Source organism: Muscardinus avellanarius, assembly GCF_963383645.1.
Source record: "Muscardinus avellanarius genome assembly, chromosome: 9".
In the NCBI taxonomy this organism is placed as follows: domain Eukaryota; kingdom Metazoa; phylum Chordata; class Mammalia; order Rodentia; family Gliridae; genus Muscardinus; species Muscardinus avellanarius.
Window position 1 is genome coordinate 3,329,315 of NC_137795.1, and position 25,311 is coordinate 3,354,625.

At 47.1% G+C, this 25,311-nt stretch overlaps 1 protein-coding gene across 1 annotated transcript in view; it reads right to left on the reverse strand.

The window, feature by feature from the left end:
- FKBP9 (FKBP prolyl isomerase 9) overlaps window positions 1–25,311 on the reverse strand; it is a gene marked incomplete at both ends in the record, with an annotated part of 43,737 nt that overhangs the window by 5,374 nt on the left and 13,052 nt on the right. Inside the window, 6 exons of the mRNA XM_080701826.1 lie at window positions 5,659–5,845; window positions 14,168–14,313; window positions 17,549–17,738; window positions 20,338–20,483; window positions 21,509–21,698; window positions 23,169–23,314. Of these exons, the coding sequence (XP_080557952.1) occupies window positions 5,659–5,845; window positions 14,168–14,313; window positions 17,549–17,738; window positions 20,338–20,483; window positions 21,509–21,698; window positions 23,169–23,314 (1,005 nt within the window). The remainder of the gene's footprint in view (window positions 1–5,658; window positions 5,846–14,167; window positions 14,314–17,548; window positions 17,739–20,337; window positions 20,484–21,508; window positions 21,699–23,168; window positions 23,315–25,311) is intronic.

The following is a 25,311-nucleotide window of genomic DNA, read 5'->3' on the forward strand; positions in this document are numbered from 1 at the left end:
CTCCCTCACCTCAGTCACGGCCGAAAATACGCCTGACTTCAAAACCCGCAGCATTCCTATCATTTCCTGAAGGCAAATCTGGGGAACACCAGCAGGAGCCTCCCAGGAAGTCTCCGGATGCCCGGGTGGTGATCCCCGCAGCCTCAGCTGGGGGCCCACAGGGACGCCCCGTCTCTGCTCCGCCCTCCTCCCCGTAGCAGCACCCAGGAGCCCCGGGGTACACCGCCTCTCTCCAGGCACCAACCCACACTCCACCTCAGAACACTCCAGAACCCCTTAGTTATCAAGTAAGGCGTGTTTGCTCCCTCCCCAGAGCCAGTTGAGCAAGGTACGCACACACTCAGGGAAATCTGCCAACGTGTTTTCGTATGTCACATCTGAAACCCCCACGGGCTGTTTCTCTTCACTTCCTTTTGTTTTAGTTTACTCCTTATTTGTTTTGGGGGTCCAGTTTTTCTCCCCAGCACTCCCCTCATTCCTTCGGGGCCTTGGGCCACCCCTCCCTCTCAAGCTTCCTGCCCAGGCGCCATCTCTCCTCTCAGCAGGGCTTCTCCTCCCCGGTGGACACAGACACGTGGGGCTCCCCACGCTCCCATCATGCCTTTTTCTGGAAGTTCACACCCAGGGAGACCGGCAGGGAAGCCAGGCTCTGCTCCTCCCTGCAGAGGGGCTCACGTCCTGCTGCCAGAACCCGCCAGGGCAGGAAGCGCATCTCAAGCTCTGTGGGTCCCTTTGTTCCTCACCAGCTCCACCTCCCAGGAGCGGGCTGCTCTAACCTCCCGGGCAGCTCTTTCCTGCATCCTCCAGACTCACAAAGCAACCAGGCTCCCGCTCCCGCCCCAGCCCCTCCATAAGCTTCTGGGCACCAAGGGCTGGCATTTCTTTGCAAGGTGGTTTGTAGTAAGCCAGCTTCCTGTGACTCTGAGCCCCAGAAAGCTAAGCGTATATTTCAGTGCTTCAAAAATGTGAATTTTTTAGCCAGGTGTGGTGGTGCATGCTTGTAATCCCAGTACATAGGAGGCTGAGACAGGAGGATTGCAGCCTCAGCTACTTAGTGAGGCCCTTTGCAACTCAGTGAGACCCTGTTTCAAAATAAAGAATAAAAAAATAGGACTGGGGGTGTAGCTTGAAGGTAGAATGCTCCTGGGTTCCATTCCCAGTACTGCAAAGAAAAGAAAAGTGAATTTTTTCTTTTTTTGGTACTAGAAATTGAATCCAGGGGTGTGCTACCTACAAGCTATACTGTCCTCCCCACCCCAGCTTTTTTTTTTTTTCTTTCTTTCTTTCTTTTTTTTTTTTTTTTGGTGGTACTGGGATCCTGCAAACCCTTCTACCTCCGGGCTACACTCCCAGACCTATTTTTATATTTTTATTTGGAAACAGGGTCTCTTAAGCCAGCATGGCTGGCTTCAAACCAGCGTGACCCTCCTATCTCCGCCTCCCAAGCGCGGGGATTACAAGCGTGCGCCACCACGCCCGGCCACCCCAGCTTTTTCTGTTTTTGTTGCACTAGGGATTGAACCCATCCCCAGACTATTTTATTTTATTTTGAAACAGGGTCTTGCTGGGTTGACCAAAGTCTCACTATTTGCTGAAGCTGTCCTGCAACCTGTGATCCTCCTGTCTCAGCCTCCCAAGTACTGATATTACAAGTGTGTACCACCACACAAAGCAATATCCCCCCCTTTTTTTTTTTTTTTTTTGGTGGTACTGGGGTTCCTGGAAGCCCTTCTACCTCGGGGCTACACTCCCAGACCTATTTTTACATTTTTATTTGGAAACAGGGTCTCCTAAACCAGCGCATGCGCGGCTGGCTTCGAACCTGCGCGATCCTCCTGTCTCTGCCTCCCAAGCGCGGGGATTACAAGCGTGCGCCACCACACCCGGCCAATATCCCCCTTTTTAAAACAAGGTCTCGCTAAGTTTCTGAGCCTCAAAAACATGTTTGTTTGTTTATTTTGTTTTGTTTTTGTGATACTGAGAATGGAACCCAGGAGCATTCGATCTCCAAGCTACACCCCCAACCCCATTTTTTATTTTTATTTTTTATTTTTTGGCATTGGGAATGGAACGCAGGGGCATTCTACCTTCGAGCTACACACCAGCCCTAATTTTTTAAAATCTTTATTTTGAAACACATTCTCACTGAGTTGCAAAGGGCCTCACTAAGTACCTGAGGCTGTCCGTGAACTGTGATCCTCCTGTCTCAGCCTCCCAAATGCTGGAATTACAAGCATGTGCCACCACGCCTGGCTCTATTTTTTATTCTTTATTTTAAAACCAGGTCTCACTGCTGGGCATGGTGGCACACCCTTGTAATCCCCGCACTTGGGAGGCGGAGACAGGAGGATCGTGCAGGTTCGAAGCCTGCTGTGCTGGCTTAAGAGACCCTGTTTCCAAATAAAAATATATAAAAAATAGGTCTGGGAGTGTAGCCCGGAGGTAGAAGGGCTTCCAGAAACTCCAGTACCACCAAAAAATAAAATAAAATAAAAATAAAAATAAACCAGGTCTCACTAAATTGCAGAGGGCCTCACTAAGTAGCTGAGGCTAGCCAAAAACCTGTAATCCTTCTGTCTCAGCCTCCCAAGTACTGGGATTACAAGCATGCACCACCATGACCAGCAAAACCATGAATTTTTTCCCAGATTTTAACATCTCTGTAGCTACATTTCATGATTGACCATGCATCATAATTTTGGTCAGCACTTTTTTTTCTCTTAGATATACATAAAATAAAGTTTCAAGCTAGGCATGGTGGTACACACTTGTAATCCCAGTACTTAGGAGACTGAGACAGGAGGATTGCAGGTTCAAGACCAGCCTTAGCAACTTCATGAACTCCTGTTTCAAAATAAAAGAATACAAGAGTGCTGGAGGTGTAGCTCAGAGGTAGGATGCCCCTGGGTTCCATCCCCGGTATCACACACACACAAAATGTTTCTAATAATCAGTGAAACTTATATTTGATGAAATATGTTAAATGCATTAGTATGCAGGATCTTGAAGCCCGAGGGAACGCTCTGAATTCTATGTCCCCTGGGCTCCCTCCATGCCTGGGTCCCTGCAGCTCTAAGCACTGTCCCCCAAAGCTGGAAGGAAGAGGGACAGGTGGGGGGAGAGGGGACCTCCACCCGCAGAATAAACACTCAGTGCAGCACTTATCAAACGAAGGATGCTTCCTCCTCAAGTCCAAACTTGGAATCTAAGTCAGGTCCTGTCTGAACATGGACAGACTGTACAGAAACAGAGGCTGAAACGCTTCTTTCTAAAAGAGAACCTCCTGTTAACTCACAGGTGCGTCTGAAGATTCAGAAACGAGAAGCATAGCTCCTGTACATTCCTGTGAAATATGTTTCCAGGGTTATCTCAATTAACCTTTATAAAATGACCCTTGTGTGCCTGGCCTTGGCACGAGGAATAGAAATAAGAATAAACACACTGGGTACCCCCAAGGTGTTGAGACCTATAACAGACACAGAAACCAACCTAACTAAAAGGTGAGCCACAGAGCGTCAGGAGGCTACAGGGGCAGGGGCAGCTGCTCCCTCATAGAAGGAAAAGGCAAGGAAGATTCTGAGAAGAGGGAGGACATTTAAGACAGGGCGGAAGTCGGCCAGGAGGAGAGGGCAAGCAGGGCACATCTCGTGCCACCCTAGGTGGCAGCCCCAGAAAACCAAAGAGGGTCCGAGCAGCGGGCACTGGTGAGGCCGGATGGCATCCTTACATGCCAGATGCTGGAAACGGGCCTTTATCACAGGTTACTCTCTTTCTTCCTTTCTTTCTCTCTCTCTTTCTTTCTTTCTCTCTTCTTTCCCTTCTCTTCCATTTCCTTTCCTTTCCTTTCCTTTCCTTTCCTTTCCTTTCCTTTCCTTTTTTTCTTTCTTGTGGTGCTGGGGAACCAGAGGCTTTCTACCTTCAGGCTATACTCCCAGACCTATTTTATGTTTTATTTGGAAACAGGGTCTCACTAAGTAGCTGAGGCTGGCTTCGAACCTGTGCAATCCTCCTGTCTCAGCCTCCCAAGCGTGGGGATGACAAGCGTGCGCCACCACTTGAAACAGGGTCTCACTAAGTAGCTGAGGCTGGCTTCGAGCCTGCGCAATCCTCCTGTCTCAGCCTCCCAAGTGCTGGGATTACAAGCGTGCGCCACCACGCCCGGCTCTTTCTTTATTTATTTGATACTGGGGATGGAAGTCAGGGGACTTCTATCTCTGAACTACATCCCTAGCCTTTTTTATTTTTTGTTTTGAAACACGGTCTCACTAGTTGCTGAGACTGGTCTCAAACCTGCGATCCTCCCTTTTCAGGCTCCCAAATACTGGAATTGCAAGTATGCGCCATCACTCCCGGCTTGTAATTGCTGTCTTTAAAAACAGACTGTGAAAGAAAATAAATAAAAATAAATAAAAAATAAAAACAGACTGTGACAGGGCGAGATGCCGCATGCTTGTAATACCAGCATTTCGAAGGCTGAGACCGGAGGATCATAGGTTCAAAGCCAGCCCTGGCAACTTGGTGACACTTTTGTTTCAAAATAAAAAATAGCCGGGCGTGGTGGCGCACGCTTGTAATCCCCGCGCTTGGGAGGCAGAGACAGGAGGATCGCGCAGGTTCGAAGCCAGCTGTGCTGGCGTAAGAGACCCTGTTTCAAAAATATAAAATAGGTCTGGGAGTGTAGCCTGGAGGAAGAAGGGCTTCCAGGAACCCCAGTACCACCAAAAAAATAAAATAAAATAAAAAATAAAAAATAAAAAATAGGGCTGGGGGTGTAGCTCACAGAGGTAGAATGTCGCTGGGTTCCATCCCCAGTACCGCAAATAAAGAAACAGATAAATAAACAAAATCTGAGCTGCGCCAGGGGTGGTGGCACATAACTGCAGTCCCAGTACTTGGAATGCTGACACAGGAGGATCAAAGGTTCAAGACCATATCCTCAGTAATCCAGGAAGACCCTGTTTCAAAACAAAACAAGGGCTGGGGGTATAGCTCAGAGGTGGAATGCCCCTGGATTCAATTCCCAGTACCACACACATTTACATACAAAAGATAGCAGCTACAAACTGGGCATGGTGGTGCACTTCTGTAATGCCAGTACCTGGGAAGCTGAGACAGAGGATTCCAAGTTTGAGGACAGCTTTAACAATATAGTGAGACTCTTAGCAACCTAGTGAGACCTCTCAAAACAAAAACAATAAAAAGATGGGGGGGTAGCTTAGAGGTAGAATGCTCCTAGCTTCAATCCTCATTACCAAAAATAAATAAGTAAATAAGTACATAAGCCGGGCGTGTGGTGGTGCACGCTTGTAATCCCCACACTTGGGAGGCTGAGACAGGAAGATTACACAGGTTCGAAGCCAGCCTCAGCTACTTAGTGAGGCTCTCGGCAACTTAGTGAGACCCTGTTTCCAAATAAAATACAAAATAGGTCTGGGAGTGTAGCCCAGAGGTAGAAAGCCTCTGGGTTCCACCCTCAGTACCAAATGAATAAATAAATAAATAAATAAATAAATAAAGCAAGCAAGCAAGCAGTTGTATGGTAAGATCTGCTTTTCAGAGACAGCTCCAGAGATTAGAAATGTCCCGGAATAGTGAGGTGGCCTGGGGCTTTGAGCGGGACCCCGGCAGGCTCACCCCCACCAGCCCAGCTGCCCTTACGTGGAGTCCAGCAGGGTTCCGTCCAGAAGCGAGGCGTTGTAGTGGTACTTGAGGTAATCCCCCTTCTTACTCAGAACCGAGCAGTCAGGGGGCTTGTAATGGTACGTGATGCTGATGGAGTCGGAAGGGTTGTGGAAGTCGATCACGTGGATGTCAAACACCAGCACGGCCGAGCCAGGGATGTTCCCTACAGGACGGACAGGGAATCCATGAATGATGCAGCACACCGCATCCTGCTCCCTGACACCACCAGCTGTGCCCGCCCCAGCCCCCTGGGGAGGAACAGAGCTGAAAGTGCCATCAGAAAGAACCTAATTATCCTGCAGATGTGGAGACTGAGGCCCAGGCTCGTCCAGGCTCAGTCACTTATGAGCAGTTTGGACTGGCCTGTTGCCCCAAGAATTCTGAAGCCTGAAAGATGTACAGACAGTAGCTGGGCGTGGTGGGCACGCTTGTAACCCCAGCATTCGGGAGGCCGAGACAGGAGGACCATGGTCACGGTCAGCCTCAGCTACTTAGTGAGGCCCTTTGCAACTCTGTATGACCCTGTTTCAAAATAAAGAATCAAAAATGGGGCTGAGGGTGTAGCTTGGAGGTAGAATGCCCCTGGGTTCCAATCCCAGTACAACAAAAAGATGCACAGACAAAGCAAATCAAGCCCTCTCCCATCAGAGGTGGCCACAGGAAAACCCTGCAGAGAGCCGCTCCAGGCCTGACTGCGGCTCAGGAAAACCAGAACTATCACAAACGGCACAGAGCGAAAAGGTAGACAGTCGCTGGGTTCCACCCCAAGTACCACACACACACACACACACACACACACACACACACACAGACACACACACACACACACAAACCTACTTAGGTAGGATATAGTATGTTCTAGAAAACATGACAGAATTCAAATAGAGATGGGTAGCCGGGCATGGTGGCACATGCTTGTAATCCTAGTACTGGGGAGGCTGTGACAGGAGGATCATGGATTTAGTGAGGTTTAGCGTAGCGAGGCTTACTTAGCGAGACCCTGTTCCAAATAAAGAATAAAAAATAAGGCTGGGGGTGTGGCTCAGAGGTAGCATGCCCCTGGGTTCCATCCCTAGTCACACACACCAAAAAAGAAAAAAAAAAGCCAAGTAGAGATACATGGGTGCCCCACCCTCCCATCACTGCCAAGTGCCTCTCCATGTCTGGTTCACAACAAGCCTCTCTCTAACACACACACACACACACACACACACACACACACACACACACACACAGTATGTTTATTAAGTATTTTTAAAATTTATTATTTTTAAAATTTATTTATTAATTTTTGCAGTAATAAAAATTGAACCCAGGGGCATTCTACTTCCAAGCTACAACTCCAGCTTTATTTATATGTTTGTTTGTTTTTATGTGGTACTGGGAATGGAACTCAGGGGCTTTCTACCTCACGGCAATACTCTCAGACCTATTTTATATTTTATTTGGAAACGATCTCACTAAGCCTCTGCGAGTCTCACTAAGTAGCTGAAGTTGTCTATGAATCCAGATCCTCCTGTCTGAGCCTCCCAAATACTGGGATTACAAGCATGTCCCACTATGCCTGGCTCTCCAGCCTAATTTTTTATTCTTTATTTTGAAACAGGGTCTCATCTAAGTTGTGGAGAGCCTAAGTAGCTGATGCTGATCCTCCTGTCTCTGCTTCCCAAGTACTGGGATTACAGGCATGCACCAAAACACCTGGCTCTTCGAGTGCTTTATTTATTATTAATTATTATTATATTATTATTATACTTTTGCAGTACTAGGGATTGAACTTAGGGGTATTCTACCTCCAAGCTATAACTCAGCCCTATTTTTTATTCTTTTGATTTTGAAACAGGGTCTCACTGAGTTGCAGAGGTCCTTACTATGAGGCTGAGGCTGGCCGCACACCCAGATCCTCCTGTCTCAACGTCAGCAGATCTGAAAGCCCTGGAGAGCCCCAGTCGTTCTCATGGAACAGAATAGACACCAGAAAAGCCCAGAACCAGACTGGTGTGGTGGGCACGCTTGTAATCCCAGCATTCAGAGAGTGAGACGGGGAGATCACGGTTCGTGGACAGCCTCAGATACTGCTTAGTGAGGCCCTCTGCAACTCAGTGAGACCCTGTTTCAAAATAAAGAATATGCCGGCGTGGTGGCGCACGCTTGTCATCCCCGCACTTGGGAGGCGGAGACAGGAGGATTGCGCAAGTTCGAAGCCAGCCGCGCTGGCTTAAGAGACCCTGTTTCCAAATAAAAATATTTTTAAAATGGGTCTGGGAGTGTAGCCTGGAGGTAGAAGGGTTTCCAGGAATCCCAGTACCACAAAATAATAATAATAATAATAATAATAATAATATAAAGAATACAAAATAGGGCTGTGGTGTAGCTCAGAGGTAGAATGCCCCCGAGTTCCATCCCCAGCACCCCCCCAAAATTAAATAAATAATTAAAATAAAAAAATAATTTAAAAAAGGCAAGTCCAGAACCCTTTCCGAAGGCCAATCCTTCTTCCACTACTCCTGAAGCTGAGTATACTATGGAGAATGCAGTAATTCACTTCTGCCACAATTGTGGGTTTTTTTTTTTTTTTCGGTATTGAGAATTGAACCAAGGGGCTATATCCCCAGCCCTATTTTTTATTCTTTGTTTTTTTTGTTTTTTTTGGTGGTACTAGGGGTGGAACCCAGAGGCTTTCTACCTCCGTGCTATACTCCCAGACCTTTTTTATATTTTATTTGGAAACAGGGTCTCGCTAAGTTGCTGAGAGCCTCACTAAGTAGCTGAGGCTGGCTTCGAACCTGTGCAATCCTCCTGTCTCAGCCTCCCAAGCACGGGGATTACAAGCTTGCGCCACCACGCCTGGCTATTTTTTATTCTTTATTTTGAAACAAGGTCTCACTAAGTTGTGGGGGGCCTCACTAAGTAGCTAAGGCTGGCCAAAAACCTGTGATACTCCTATCTCTGCCTCCTAAATACTGGGATTACAAGTTTGTGCCATCATGCCCAGTTCTGCCACAAATGTTTACTGAACCTGTGTCCCTGAAGTCCTACACAACCCTCATGAAGAGGCCATGACCACCAGGTGTGGAGGCTGAGACTTACAATCCCAGCATTTGGGAGGCTGAGGCAGGAGGATCGTGGTTTGCAGACGGCCTCAGCTACTTAGTGATGCCCTTTGCAACTCAGTGAGACTCTATTTCAAAATAAAGAATAAAACCAAGACTGGGGTGTGTAGCTTGGAGGCAGATTGCCCCTGGGTTCCATCCTAAAGAGGCCATGACTGCCAAAGAAGAAAGGATGGAGGCAGGCAGTGACAGGAAGATTGTAGGTTTGAGGCCAGCCTCAGCAACCTTGTGAGACCCTGTTTCCAAATAAAAAATAAAAGAGGGCTGGGAGTAGGGGAGAGTTTGGAAGTAGAATGTCACTGGTCCAATCCCAATACCACATATACACAAAGAAGAGAGAGAGAGGGAGAAAGAGAGAAGAAAAGAGAAAGAGAGAGGAGGACGGGGCCGAGTGTGGTGGTGCATGCCTATAATCCCAGTGTTCGGGAGGCTGAGACTTGATTGTGGGTTCAAGGTCAGCTTCCACAATTTAGTGCAATGCTTAACAACTTACTGAGACCCTGTTTCAAAAATACAAAAGTCAAAAGGGGTGTGGGTGCAGCTCGGAGGCAGAATGCCCCTGGCTTCAATCTGCAGCACCACTACCCCTGATAACAACAAAAACAGAAGCAGGGCCCACAAGGGCCTGGGGTTTACATCAGGGCGCCTCCCCACCGCCCGGCGGGGAAGATGAAGCAGTCTCATGCTCTAAACTTTTTACGAGCCCTTGGACGCTTCCCAGAGCTTTTATAATTCTTTGCAGAGCTGACTCATACTTGGTGGAAAGCCAAAGAAAAAAATAATTCAAGCAAATGTTTCTCCTCTGTGCATTCTTTCTGGAGAGAGGAAGGATTAGTCCTGGGTCACGTGAAACAAGAACGCTCAGAAGATGTGTGTCCATTCCTGTGTGCACCTGGCTGGAAGCAGAAAGTGGCTTGACACGGCAACAGCGTCCAGACCTCAACAGACGGCACTTTGGACCACGGCCTCCTGGTGCATCTGAAGCCATGATTTCTTGAGGTGTCAGAAATTTTGTGTGTGTGTGGTACTGGGGATGGAATGCAGGGGCCCTCCTACCTCCAGGCTACACTCCCAGACCTATTTTATATTTTTTATTTGGAAACAGGGTCTCTTAAGCCAGCGTGGCTGGCTTCGAACCTCCGTGATCCTCCTGTCAGCCTCCCAAGCGCGGGGATTATAGGTGTGCGCCACCACACCTGGCTGGGGTGTCAGAAATGTAAGCCAGGCAGAAAAACACGCTTCACTGTGGTACACTCTAGTTTCCAACCACTGTGATGTTTCGTATATCTTCTGAGATGAACCCTAAAGGAAGAATGCCCAGGAGGGACAGGACACAGCAGTAGAAGTCAGAAGAAAGTTGACAAAACAACTGTGTGTAGCCAACGAGACCAGGCAGAACTCCATCACACAGGGCACACACACTCAAAATGCACACTGTGTCGGCAATGCTCAGCAAAGTTAAGCAGGTTGGCAGAATATGTTGTACAGGAGAAAACATAATTAAGCGGGGTCGGTGGGGCACGCCTGTGATCCAGCACTTGGGGGGTTGAGATGGGATCACAGGTTTGGGGCCAGCGGGTGGTAACTTAGCAAGACCCTGCTTCAAAATAAAAAACGGAAAGGGCAAGGGGTCCCCAGGACCCCCTCATACCCACGAGCATGCGGACGCGCGCACACACACACACACACACACACACACACACACACAGATGGGTAAGAGTGTATGTGTGTTACTGGTGATGGAGCGTAGGGCTTCATGCATACTAGGTAACTGCTTGCTCCACCACTGAGCTATCATTCCCCAGCGCCATACACTTCCGTTTATCTATGCATATACGCAAAAGTTCAAGCAAGGCGTGGTGGCCCCACCCTTATAATCCCAGTACCTGGGAGGCTGAGACAGGAGGATCCGTGTTTGTGGCCAGCCTCAGCTACTTAGTGAGGCCCCCTGCAACTTGGTAAGACCCTGTTTCAAAATAAAGAATAAACAAATTGGGTGGGGGGTGTGACTTGGAGGTAGAATGCCCCTGGGTTTAATCCCAAGCATCACAAAAAAAAAAGAAGAAAAAACGTTCACAAGGATGTTCTCCTGACACTGTATTAGTTCTCTGCTGGTGCTGTAACAAATTCCCACAAGTGTATGGATTGTTTTAATCCACAGGCTGATTCTTGTGGTCAAAGGTCAAAAGCATAAACTCAGGGCAGTGGCAGGAGTACTCTTGGGGGATTCAGGGAGACTGTGTCCTTGGCTTTTCTAACTTCTACAGGCAGCCTGCATCCCTTGACTTCGTTCCCTTCTTCATCTTCTGAATCAGCAGTTTAGCACTGGTTCCCTGGTCTAACCTTTTTTTATTTTTATTTTTTTTGTGGGCCTGTGGATGGAACCCGGGGACATTCTACCTCCCAGCTACACCCCCTGCCCTATTGTTTTTTTTATTCTTTATTTTGAAACAGGGTCTCACTAAATTAAGGAGAGTCTCACTAAATAGCTGAGGCTGTCCGCAAACGGTGATCCTCCAGTGTCAGCCTCCCGAATGTTGGGATTACAAGCATGCGCCACCACGCCCGGCTCTTGTCTGACCTCTTGCCTCCCTCTTAGAAGTCTGTGGAGGCTACCTGGATAATAAAGGGTACTCTCACGCCGGGCGTGGTGGCGCACGCTTGTAATCTCAGCGCTTGGGAGGCAGAGACAGGAGGATCACACAGGTTGAAGCCAGCCCCTCTGGCTTAAGAGACCCTGTTTCAAAAAAAAATAAAAATAGGTCTGGGAGTGTATCCCGGAGGTAGAAGAGTTCCATCCCCAGTACCACCAATAAAAAAAGAAGTAAATAAATACATACATACATACATACATAAAGGATACTATCCCTATCTCAAGATCCTTAAGGTGACAGCATCCATAAAGCCCTTTCTAATAAGGGATCTACAGATCCTAGGAATTAGGACACATATCATTTGGGTCCATGTTCTAACACATTAATAATGTTTACTTCTGGTTGGTGAGAGTACAGAATATCTGGGGCAGGGGGTATCAGAGATGGAACCCAAGCCGGCGCAGTGGCCAACGCTTGTAATCCCAGTACTCAGGAGGCTGAGACAGGAGGATTATAGGTTCTCAGCCAGCCTTAGCTACTTGGGGCCTCCGCAATTAAGTGAGACCCTGTTTTAAAATAAAGAATAATGCCGGGCATGGTGGCGCACACTTGTCATCCCCGCGCTTGGGAGGCAGAGACAGGAGGATCGCGCAGGTTCAAAGCCAGCCGCGCGCGCTGGCTTAGGAGACCCTGTTTCCAAATAAAAATATAAAATAAAAAGCCAGGTGTGGTGGTGTACACTTGTAATTTCAGCATTTGGGAGGCTGAGACAAGAGGATCGCAGTTTGAGAATCGCAGGGGCATTCTACCTCCCAAATACTGGGATTATAAGTGTGTGCCACCATGCCGGCTTTGCCTTTTTTTTTTTTTTTGGTACTGGGGACTGAACCCAGGGGCATTCTACCTCCAAACTCCACCCCCAGCCCTATTTTTTATTCTTTATTTTGAAACAGGATCTCACTAAGTTTCAGAGGACCTCACTAAGTAGATGAGTCTGGCCATGAACCTATAATCCTCCTGTCTCAGCCTCCCAAATATTTGGATTACAAGTGTACACCACTATGCCCAACTTTACATTTTATTTGGAAACAGGGTCTTGCTAAATTGATGAGACTGCCTTTGAACCTGCGATCCTCCTGTCTCAGCCTTCCAAGTACTGTAATTACAAGCATGTGCCACCATGCCTGGCTTGTATTTCCTTTTCTTTTCTTTTTTTTTTCTCCTAATCCAAACTATTTCTTTTTTTTAATACAAATTTTTTATTGAACATAAATGGTATACATTTAAACTATACTTGGTGCCCTCTCCCCCTGCCCCTGTTTTCCCTTCCCCCCTCCCACTAATGATTGTCCAGGATAACCTTTTCTAAAGTCAACATGTTTTATCTGTAGAACTCTTCAAAGGAAGCTTGTTCTTTTTTTTTTTTTCTTCTTCTTTTTCAGTACTGGGGATGGAACCCAGGAGCATTCTACCTCCGAGCTACACCCCCAGCCCTATTTTTTATTCTTTTTTATTTATTTTTTTGGTGGTACTGGAAACCCTTCTACCTCCGGGCTATAGTCCCAGACCTATTTTTAAAATATTTTTATTTGGAAACAGTCTCTTAAGCCAGCATGATCCTCCTGTTTCCGCCTCCCAGGGAAGGCGGAAACCACGCCCAGCTATTCTTTATTTTTAAACCGGGGGGTCTCACGGATTGCAAAGGGCCTAAGTAGCTGAGGCTGTCCATGAACCACGATCCTCCAGGGTCAGCCTCCCAAATGCTGGGATTACAAGCGAGCACCACCACGCCCGGCTGGAAGCTTGTTTTTAAGGTGACAAAATGTTATAGGATGATGGTGATAGCTGCATAAGTAACGAAATTTACTGGAAGTCATTCATTTGAATACTTAAATGGGTGAATCTCATAGCTGGGCTGGGTGGTACATGCCTGAAATCCCAGTACTTGGGAGGCTGACACAGGAGGATCACAGGTTCGAGGACAACCTCATTAAGTAGTGAGATTCTCATCAACCTAGTGAGACCCTGTTTCAAAAATAAAAATAAGTTGGGCATGGTAGAGCACACTTATAATTCCAGTACTTGGGAGGCTGAGAGAGGAGGATCCAGGTTCGTGGCCAGCCTCAGCTACTTAGTGAGGCCCTCTGTAACTTAGTGAAACCCTGTTTCAAAATAAAGAATAAAAAAAAGTGGGCTGGGAGTATATCTGGGAGGTAGAATGCCCCTGAGTTCCATCCCCAGCAACACAAAAAAGAAAATTAAAAAAATAAAAAATAAAAATATAAGCCAGGCGTGGTGGTGCACTCTTGTAATTCCAGCATTTGGGAGGCTGAGACTGGAGGATCGCAGTTCACGGACAGCCTCGGCTACTTAGTGAGGCCTCTGCAACTTAGTGAGACCCTGTTTCAAAATAAAGAATAAAAAATAGGGCAGGTGATGTAGCTTGGAGGTCAAATGCCCCTAGGTTCCATCCCCAGACCCGCAAAAAAAAAAAAAAAAAAAAAAAAAAAGTGCTGGAGGTGTAGCTGAAAGGTAGAATGTCTCTAGGTTCAATTCTCCAGTAACACACACACACACACACACACACACACACACACACACACACACACACACACCGCATGGCGGGAAGAGCAAAGAGAAACGATAGCACTCTAGAAGCTAAATCTATCTGGGCCATCCAGTCTCACGCTGGCCTTGAGCTTCCCTGCTTGCCCTCCTACGAGCCCTGATTGGAGTCGGGTGAAGCAGCCGGCCAGCGGGGAGGCAGGTGATGCCCACCTCTTCCTTCCTCTCCATACCCCAGGTGAGGGGGGACCACAATCCTTCGCCTCTCTCCAATGCAAACACCAAGTAAACCTTCGTCCATCCCAGGAATCACGTAGCCCTGCCCAATGTAGGTGTCAAAGGTGCGGTTCCTCGAGTAGCTGCAAAGAACGAAAAGAAAGTGGTAACTCATAGGGCACCCAGCACCTGAGCAAGTCATCCGGGTTCACGACGGGACGGGAGAAACCTCCAAACCCCCAACAGTGACATGGGCACGGCCAGGCCACTCGCTGCCCTGGAGTGGTGCCTGTGTGAACACTGCCTGCAGAAACGGGACAGAAACTAGCTGTTCAACCCTCCGGTTTGGTCAGTTTAAAAATTCAACGTGGGGACCAGGTGTGGGGGCGCACGCTTGTCATCCCAGCACTCGGGAGGCTGAGACAGGAGGATCGTGGTTCGCGGACAGCCTCAGCTACTTAGCGAGGCTCTCTGCAACTCAGTGAGACCCTGTTTCCAAATAAAGACTAAAAAATAGGGCTGGGGGTGTAGCTCAGATGTAGAATGCCCATGCGTTCCACTCCCAGGACTGCAACAACAACAACAAAAAAGAAATGCAACGTGCTTTTTAAGAAGCAACCCTTGGCGGGCGTGGTGGCGCACGCTTGGGAGGCGGAGACAGGAGGATTGAGCAGGTTCGAAGCCAGCCGTGCTGGTTTAAGAGACCCTATTTCCAAACAAAAAAATATAAAATAGGTCTGGGAGTGTAGCCCTAAGGTAGAAGGGCTTCCAGGAACCCCAGTACTACCAAAAATAAAAAATAAATAAGAAGTAACCCTACAGAGATGGAGCTAACGTCAGTGGGACTGTCTACACGGTTATCATGCCCCAGGATAACTAAGAACACATCTCAAGGCCAGTGTCTTCAGTCTCTAAAGAAGAGAGACCTGCTTATGTGGCACATCAGTTATTAATGGCGGTGCTGGGGTTGAGCTCAGGGTCAAGTATGCTAGGCAAGTTCACTGTCACTGAGCTGTCCTCTAGCCCTGAACAGGAGTATGCAGATTGCCAGAAGGTGGCACATATACTGAGAACAACTGTAGTCTCCTTCCTACAGCCCAGCTGTAGGACTCCCAAGTGCTCCCCTCAGTGGAGCGATCCAGCCTCTCTACCGATTGCCAACTGAGCCTGATTATTGTGAGTCTCATGAAAAGAGGAATCAAGTTGGGCGTGGTGGCGCATGCTTGTAATCCCAGCATTTAGGAGGCTGAGTCAGGAGGATCGCAGTTTGCGGCCAGCCTCAACTACTTAGTGAGGCCCTTTGCAACTCAGTGAGACCCTATTTCAAATCAAAGAATAAAAAAATAGGGATGGGGGTGTAGCTCAGAAGTCGAATGCCCCTGGGTTCCATCCCCAGACCCGCAAAAAAATAAATAAATATAAATAAATAAATAAATAAAATAGGTCTGGAGGTGAGCCAGGCATGGTGGTGCACTTTGTAATCCCAGCATTTGGGAGGCTGAGACAGGAGGATCTCAGTTTGCAGGCAGCCTTAACAACTTAGTGAGGCCCTTTGCAACTCAGTGAAAACCTGTTTCAAAATAAAGAATAGAAGCTGGGCGTGGTGGCGCACGCTTGTAATCCCCAATATTGGGAGGCTGAGACAAGGAGGATTGCATGGGTTCGAAGCCAGCCTCAGCTACTTAGTGAGGCTTTCAGCAACTTAGTGAGACCCTGTTTCCAAATAAAATATAAAAAAGGTCTGGGAGTATAGCCCAGAGGTAGAAAGCCTCTGGGTTCCATCCCCAGTACCACTAAATAAATAAATAAATAAATAAATAAATAAATAAAAATAAAATAAAAATTGGGGGTATAGTTCAGAGATAGAATGCCCCTAGGTTAAATCCTCAGTATAAAATAAAATAAAATGGGCTGAGACTGTAGATCAGTAGTAGAACACCCCTGGATTCAATCCCAAGCAGTGAAAATAAAATTAGAATGAATTTTTCAAATAAAGTAATGCCAAAGCAAAATTCTGTGATATTTTTGGATGATTCAATAAGCTAGAAGTCTATTACCTCACAAAGACAGCTGGGCTGTTATTCCCTTCTAACAGGAAGCTAAAAGAATGGTTTCCAAAGAGTGGGTGCCACTTGTGGGAGCACAGTGCCAAGGTACTTGAGCCATCTGCACAGTCCTTGGCCTCCGCCCTCGAGAGGGAGCGGAATGTGTCCCCTCCAGTCTGTCGGCCTGTAAAGTCTGCATAATGGCAGCCAGTATGGTATGGGATTCCAAGCATGCAGCCACCTCGCCCAGCTAATTTTCTGTTTTGAAACAGGTCTTCCTAAGTTACTAAGAGTCTCGCTGTGTTGCTGAGGCTGTCCTCAAACCTGTGATCGTCCCATCTGTCTCTGGGATTACACGCATGAGCCACTACAGCGGCTCAACGTCTAAATGTGAGCTTCTCTTTCTCTACAGATCCATCTAAGTCAGCCCTAGCCAGGCGTGGTAGGCTCACTTGTAATCTCAGTACTTGGGAGGCGGAGACAGGAGGATCGCAGTTCACGGCCAGCTTCAGCAATTTGTGAGGCCCTTGCAACTTAGTGATGCTGTGTTCCAAAATAAAGAATAGAATAGGGCTGAAGGTATAGTTTGGAGGTAGAATGTCCTTGGGTTCCAACTCCAATACCACCAAAAACAACAACAAAAAAATCAGCCCACAAAAGCCCACTGTTATAATGGCCTCTGAAGAAATTCACAATCAGAAAACAGCCAGGCGTGTAATCCCAGCATTTGGGAGGCTGAGACAGAAGGATCTGGGCTCACGGCAGCCTCAGCTACTTAGTGAGGCCCTTTGCAACTTAGTGAGACCCTGTTTCAAAATAAAGAATAAAAAATAGGGCTGGGAGTGTAGCTCGGAGGTAGAGCGCCCCTAGGATCCAACCCCAGTACGACAAAAATAAATAAATAAATAAAGTAAGTAAGCCAGGCACCACCATGTGTGGTGGCGCACGCCTGTAATCCCCACGATTGGGAGGCTAAGACAGGAGGATCACGCAGGTTTGAAGCCAGCCTCAGCTGGTTTAAGAGACCCTGTTTCCAAATGAAATATAAAATAGGTCTGGGAGTGTAGCTCGGAGGTAGAAGGCCTCTGGGTTCCAGCCCCAGGACCACCAAAAAAAAAAAAAAAAAAAAAAAGCAATATTACTCCTCTGGGTTCAATACCCAGTATCCTCCCCCAAAAAACAAAACAAAACAAAACAAAAAAACCAGACATCTATACTGGAGATAAAAATATGAATGAGCACTGGCAGACACAGACACTCAGATCATGTTCCACCAGCCCCAGACTCAGGTGCGAAGCCCTCCTGGTGAATGAGGCTCCAGCTGTTTTCTCACCTGGAATCAAAGAAGGTGCCGTCCAGAAGTGTGCCATTGTAGTGGTACCTGAGGAAGTCCCCGCTCTGACTCCTCCTCTCGCAGTTTTCAGGAACTACCTTGTTCTCAATGGAAATAGTATCCTTGGGGTTATGGAGGTCCAGAAGAGCGACGTCGAATACCAGGGACGCCTGGCCAGGAATGTCTTTCCCTAGAGTGGAACGGAGAAGATGATGTTCAGAATCAGGAAGGACCGCACCACTCGACGTCCTCCACAATTCCTTGTAGTATTCAAGCCAGGGAGACAAATGTTCTCCCAAGACTTGGGTGGTCCCCGTGGTGTCTAACTGCAATGTCTCACCACGGGGTCCAAGCAGGGGCTGGTGGGGACAGTGTAAAGCCTGGCTTAGAAGCTAGGCGTGGTGGTGCACGCTTGCAATTCCAGCATTTGGGAGGCTGAGACAGGAGAATAGCGGTTCATGGACAGCCTCAGCTACTACTTAGTGAGGCCCTTTGCAACTTAGTGAGACCCTGTTTTAAAATAATGAAAGCCAGGGGTGATGGCTTACGCTTGTAATCCCAATGCTTGGGAGGCTGAGACAGGAGGATCACAGGTTCGAAGCCAGTCTCAGCTACTTAGTGAGGCTCTCAGCAACTTAGTGAGACCCTGTTTCCAAATAAAGTATAAAATAGGTCTCAGAGTATAGCCCGAAGGTAGAAAAGCCCCTGGGTTCCACCCTAAGTACCACGAAAAAAAAAAAAAAGAAAGAAAGAAAAAGAAAAAAAAGAATGAAAAATAGGGCTAGAGGTACAGCTCGGAGGTAGAATGCCCCTGGGTTCCATCCCCAGTACCACGATCAATCAATAAATAATAAAGCTGACTTAGAAGAAGAAGGAAACTAAGGGTAATCACACACGGGACTGCCATGATCAGACTGTTTACACTCAGGCTGGGAAATGAAGGCAGCTCATGGGCGGCTCGACACCCACATGCGAAACCAAACACATACCTCTATGGGCTTCTGTTTGTGTAGGAATGCAAATTACAGACACTTAAAGGTCCACATTCCAAAGCTCTGATCTGGTTCTAAAGAATACTGTAGACTTGTTCTTTCAAACCTACACCCAATTTTTCTTTTCTTTTCTTTTCTTTCTTTTCTTTCTTTTTTTTTTTTTTTGCAGTACTGGGGATTTAACCTAGGGGCATCTACCTCCAAGCTACACCCCCAGCCCTATTATTTATTTATTTATTTATTTATTTATTTATTTATTTATTTATTTATTTATTTATTTGTTGGGGTCTGCTCAAACTGCCTGACAGAACCTCCGATGAATTAGCTACATGAAGCGCCAAGCGCGTTGACGTCTGCTCAACCGCCAGATGACAGGTAGCGCCAAGCACGATGGCCGCCTGTCAAAACTTCCAATGAATGGGCTGCATGTAGCGAACACAGGTCTGCACAACCGCCGGACCTTCCGATGAATAGACCTGCAACAAATAGTGCCGAGCGGATACAAGGGGGCATCTCCTTGCCCCCGCTACTTTTAGTTTGATAGGTTAAAATAGTTTCCTGACCGGAAAATCCCCCCCTGCCTTTTTTGCTTTAAATTGGGTTGCCTGAAGGAAAATAAACGAGATCTTGCTTGACAAATCTCCCGGCTCCGTGTGGGGATCGGGGCCGTCGGTACTCATCATCTGGCCAGTCCCGCCTGGACTGATGGGCTGGACCCGTCATTTATTTATTTCAGGACTGGGGATGGAACCCAGGGGCATTCTACTTCCAAGCTACACCCCCAGCTCTATTTTTTAGTCTTTATACTTGTTTCATTTTATTTATTTATTTATTTATTATTTATTTTGCAGGTCTGGGGATGGAACCCAGGGGCATTCAACCTCCAGGCTACACCCCCTGCCCTATTTTTTATTCTTTATTTTTGAAACAGGGTCTCACTAAGTTACGGAGGGCCTCACTAAGTAGCTGAGGCTGTCAATGAACCGCGATCCTCCAGTCTCAGCCTCCCGAATGCTAGGATTACAAGCATATACCACCACGCCCAGCTAGTCTTTTTATTTTTGAAACAGGGTCTCACTGAGTTGCAAAGGGTCTTGCTAAGTAGCTGAGGCTGTCTGCAAACCATGACCCTCCAGTTTCCGCCTCCCAGATGCTCGGATTACAAGCGTGTGCCACCATGCCCCGCTTATTTTTTATTTTGAAACAGAGTCTCACTAAGTTGTGGAGGGTCTCACTAAGTAGCTGAGGCGGGCCACAAACCCACAATCCTCCTGCCTCAGCCTCCCAAGTTCTGGAATTACAAGCATGTGCACCAGGCTTGGCACTATTTTTTATTTTTTTGAAACAGGCTCTCAATGTGTTTCAGAGGGCCTCTGTAAATCCTCCTGTGTCCGTCTCCAAGTACTGGGATCACAGGTGTGTGCCACCATGCCTGCTCGATTCATTCTTTTTTGTGTGTGTGGTACTGGGGGGTGGAACCCAGGGGCTTTCTACCTCCGGGCTATATGCCCAGACCTATTTTATACTTTATTTGGAAACAGGGTCTCACTAAGTAGCTGAGGCTGGCTTCAAACCTGCGCGATCCTCCTGTCTCAGCCTCCCAAGCGCGGGGATTACAAGCGTGCGCCACCACGCCCGGCCCAATTCATTCATTTAAACACAGCCCGTCACCTGTAGCTACAGGCCACCATACTAGGCAATGTTGGTCTAGATCCAAAAGCCCAGTGGGTTTCATGTGGACACAGTGAGCCTCACCGCTGCAGTAGGTGGAGAGGGAAGAGACAGAGAAGGACTTACCATCCCCATCTTCCCCGTAGGCCAGGAAGGGCGGTATGGTGATGGTGCGCTTTTCGCCCACACACATCCCTAGCAGCCCCTTGTCCATGCCAGGAATCAGCCAGCCAATACCCACGTACGTGTCATAGGTTTTCATGCGATTGTGACTGAAATCCAAAGAGAAGGGAGACAGGCCCCTGTGTGTCTCCAACTCACCCCTCAGGAAGGCTTCTGTCCGCAGCCTCAGCTCACAGCGTGCCCATACCCACCCCGCAAACCGGCATCCACGGATCTCTGCTAACAGACACGGAGCAGGGGCCCTCGGGATGGCAGGAGCCAAAGCTCATGTTGGTACCACAGTGACTGACGAAAAGGGCCGGCCGCGCCACTCCGCGCGCTCGACCCCGGGCGTCAGTGTCTAAGGGTTCCCTGTGCTCTGGCTGAGCCCCTTCCCCCATCCCTCAGGCATTCATCGTCTCCCTTCTCTTTCCTTGGGAAAACCATAAAAAATGTGGATTTTTCACTTAATGATGAGACCCCAAAATACTGTTAAATTAGATAAGCATGCAGCTTTTAAAGTCTTTCTTTCTTTCTTTCTTCCTTTCTTTCCTTTCCTTTTCTTTTCTTTTCTTTTTCCCCCCCCAGTATTGGGGATGGAACCCAAGGGCGTTCTACCTCGAGCTGCACCCCCAACCCTGTTTTTTATTCTTTATTTTGAAACCCGGTCTCACTGAGTTGCAGAGGGCCTCAGTAAGTAGCTGAGGCTGTCCACGAACCACGATCCTCCTGTCTCAGGCTCCCAAATGCTGAGATTACAAGTGCGTGCCACCCCGCCCAGCCAGCTTTTAAAGTTTTCTAAGATGTACTAACCCCGAGGGGGAGTTTACTGGGGTCTGAACACCAGGGACATTCTACCTCGGAGCTACGTCCCCAGTCCCCTGCGTTTTATTTGGAAACATAGTCTTGCTAAGTTACTGACGGTCTGGCTGAATTGCTGCGGCTGGCCTTGAACCTGTGATCCTCCTGTCTCAGCTTCCCAAGTACTGGGATCACAGGTATGCACCACCATTCCTGGCTAAGATGTATTAGATTGTGCCTCTGGTAGCGGTTAAAGTTATTTTCACACCCCTTTTCTGGTTTCTCCATTGGCACAGAAAGCAGACGTGATACTGCCATGGACAGTGGGACTTACCTGGAATCAAAGAGAGTCCCGTCCAAGAACGTTCCGTTGTAGTGGTACCTTACAAAATCAGACACCTGGATGGTTCGAGGGCAACTGGGGGGCTTGAAATACGTGTGAATCTGAACCTGGTCTTCAGAATTCCAAATATCCATCAGAAGTACATCAAAATGAAGCACTGAATTTGGGGGGATCACCCCAGCTAGAAATGAAGAGAGAGTTCACGCTGAGAAACCGCTGCCATTCAGGCCAGACAAATCAACACCTCGGATACTGCCAAAGTGAACAGAAGCCAAAAGGTTCAAGCAGTCACTGGTATACACTTCCAAAACGACCCATGCATCCTCCATCTTTCCTTCAAATGAAATAAAAAGAAAACCAGGTGTACACACCTGTAATCTCAGCATTTGGGAGGCTGAGACAAAAGTTTTGCAGGTTAGAGGTCAGCCTCAGCAACTCTGCAAAGGTGGGTTCAAAGGTAGGATACCCATACATTCCCCAGGGAAGAAGAAGAAGAAGAAGAAGAAGAAGAAGAAGAAGGAGGAGGAGGAGGAGGAGGAGGAGGAGGAGGAGGAGGAGGAGGAGGAGGAGGAGGAGGAGGAGGAGGAGGAGAAGGGGAAGAGGAAGAAGAAGGGGAAGAGGAAGGAGGAGGAGGAGGAGAAGAGGAAGGAAGAGGAGGAGGAGGTGGAGGAGGAGGAGGAGAAGGAGAAAGAGAAGAAGAGGAGGAGGAGGAGGAGGAGGAGGAAGAGGAGGAGGAGGAGGAGGTGGAGGAGGAGGAGGAGGAGAAGGAGAAAGAGAAGAAGAGGAGGAGGAGGAGGAAGAGGAGGAGGAGGAGGAAGAGGAGGAGGAGGAAGAGAAATTAAAAGAGAAAATAAGTGGACTGGGTGGCACATGCCTGTAACCCCAGTACTTTGGAGGCTGAGATGTGGTGTAAGGACAGCCTCAGCCAGTGGTAAGACTCATCACCTAGTGAGACCCTGTTTCAAAATAAAAATAAAATAGGGCTAGAGGTGTCGTTCGGAGGTAGAATGCCCCTGGGTTCAATCCCCAGCATCCTAAAAAAAAGAAAGGAGAGAGAGAGAGAGAGAGAGAGAGAGAGAGAGAGAGAGAGAGAGAGATTAAGAGAAAGAGAAAATAAGATAAATAAGATTTTCCTCTTATTGTGGCTACTGTTCAATATACCTGTGTTAATGACATCTTTCTTCATACTAGAATATAAAACCTTTTTTTTTTTCGGTACTGGGGATGGAACCCAGGGGCATTCTACCTCTGGGTGACACGCCCAGCCCTATTTTTTATTCTTTATTTATTTTTGTTTGTTTGTTTTTAATTTTTTATTGGTGCACTGTATTCATACATCATAATGGGATATTTACTCTTTATTTTGAAACAGGGTTTCACTGAGTTGCAAAGGGCCTAAGTAGCTTAGGCTGTCTGCAAACCTGCGATCCTTCTGTCTCAGCCTCCTAGTACTTAGGTTACAAGTGTGCACCCCCCTCCCCCGCTTAATTATTCTTTTTAATTTTACTTTAGTTGTGTGTGTGTACTGCTCTTTAATTTCCCCCTAAATGAAAAAGTCTAAAGCCTCTAAGCTCGTCAGTCAGCTTGACCCAACAGGCTGCAAGGCCCTGGCGGTCTCTGCGCGTGTGTGGATAAACAGACGGACACTTACAAACGCCTTCACTTCCATAGGCAAGCTTGGGGGGGATCGTGACGAAACGCCGCTCATTGACGCACATGCCGACCAGGGCTTGGTCCATCCCTGCGATCAGCTGTCCTTTCCCCACAAACACGTTGAAAGTGGAATCTCTGTCATAGCTAAGGACCCAAAGGGAGAGAGAGAGAGAAAGAAAAGTATGAACTGACCTTCCTTTAAGGAAACTGACCTTTAAAACACACCCATGAAGGTCACAGCCAAGAAAAGAGCCTGCCAAAGAGTTATTGATATAGCAAATGTTCTCACTGGACGGCGCCTGTATGCTTGGAATTTTTAGATTACCTTGAGTATTGCCAGCAAATCTAGTTATATAAGCACTGGCGTAACTCTGTCTAGAAAAAAAATGAGGAAGTTTGATTTGCAAAATCGCTACCTATTCTTCCATGCAAAAATAAATAGTTCACTCCAGTTTCTACATGATTTATGTCTAAAAGTCACATCATAGACATCTAATGGCCCAACACACACACACACACACACACACACACACACACACACACACACACACGAGTTTCAAGTCAAGTCATCTAGGTGAGATAAATAAAGGTGGCATGGTATTAACCTATTTCCTCTACTATAAAATATTTCTATTTCTACCATAACCTATTTCCTTTTTTTTTTTTTTTTGGTGGTACTGGGGTGGAACCCAGGGGCTTTCTACCTCCGGGCTACACTCCCAGACTTATTTTATTTGGAAACAGGGTTTCACTAAGTTGGTGAGAGCCTCACTACGTAGCTGAGGCTGGCTTCAAACCCGTGCAGTCCTCCTGTCTCAGCCTCCCAAGCGCGGGGATTACAAGTGTGCACCACCGTGCCTGCCGACCTATTTCTGTTCTATATCTTGGGTGGGGCATTTATTTGAACCACCCCCCCATGCCATTCTGGCATGGGGCTGTAACTATCTTCTGTATTTCTATCTTTTTAATAAACTTCTTTAAATTTTCAGCAAGAGTCCGGACTAATGTGTATTGACTCTTAGCTCAGGACAAGAACCTGCGGTTTTTCTGATTTTTGGGGTTTTGTTGTGGTTTGAGGGAAACTGTCCCTCAAACAGAGGCCAACCCCTCCTACCATCCTAGCTAGATTGTATAGATCTGTCTTTTAGAAAGGGGAAGCCCTAGCTCTTCTCTCCTATTGACTTGCTAATTACTTTTATCTAAGTCAATTTACATTGGAATAGTTGCCTGTTTTTAGGCAGAAACCAAGTTTTCACAGATTTTTGAAATATAATAATCATAGCTTTCTCTGGAGGTACATAAACAAATGTGTCAAAGTTAATCACCAAACAAGCATGGGATCGAGGGAGGGGGAGGGAATGGGATGGGGCTGGATGAGGGCTAATTGGATGATGTGTGCTTGTATATCCTCTCAAGTCTTGTACTCCAATGTAATATATGATTACAATGCACCGATAAAAATAAATTTTAAAAAAATCATAGCTTTCTCAAATCTTCCTAGGCCATTCCCAATACTGGTACACTGGAATGGAACGCAGGGGCATTCTACCTCTGAGCTATATTCCCAGCCCAATTTTTTATTCTTTATTATGAAACAGGGTCTCACTAAGTTTTAGACTAAAGTTCCTCACTAAGTGGCTGAGGCTGTCCTCAAACGGCAATCTTCCTGTCTCTGCCTCCCAAGTACTAGGATTACAATCATGCACCACCATGCCCAGCTTTCAATCCTCAGTATCTAAAAAAAAAGTAAAAAAAGAAAGAAAGAAAGAAAGAAAGAAAGAAAGAAAGAAAGAAAGAAAGACTATGGCCAGTTCATAGGAGGATGAACCAGAAGAATCGCAGGTTTGGGCCATCCTTAGCAACTTAGGCCCTTTGCAACTTAGTAAGACCCTATTTCAAAATTTAAAAAAATAAAACAAGGCTATGGGTATATCTTGGAAATAGAATGCCCCTAGATTCAATTCCTGACATAATATAAAAAAATAGATAAGTAAATAAATAAATAAAGTCCAGGTCAGGGTGGAACGCTTGCCTAGAATGCACCAGGCTCTGGGTTCAATCGCCAGTACAGCAAAATATTAAAAAAAAAAAAAAAAAAGATCCTGTTCCAATTACTTCTGTCATGAATGTTAAGCGCCCTG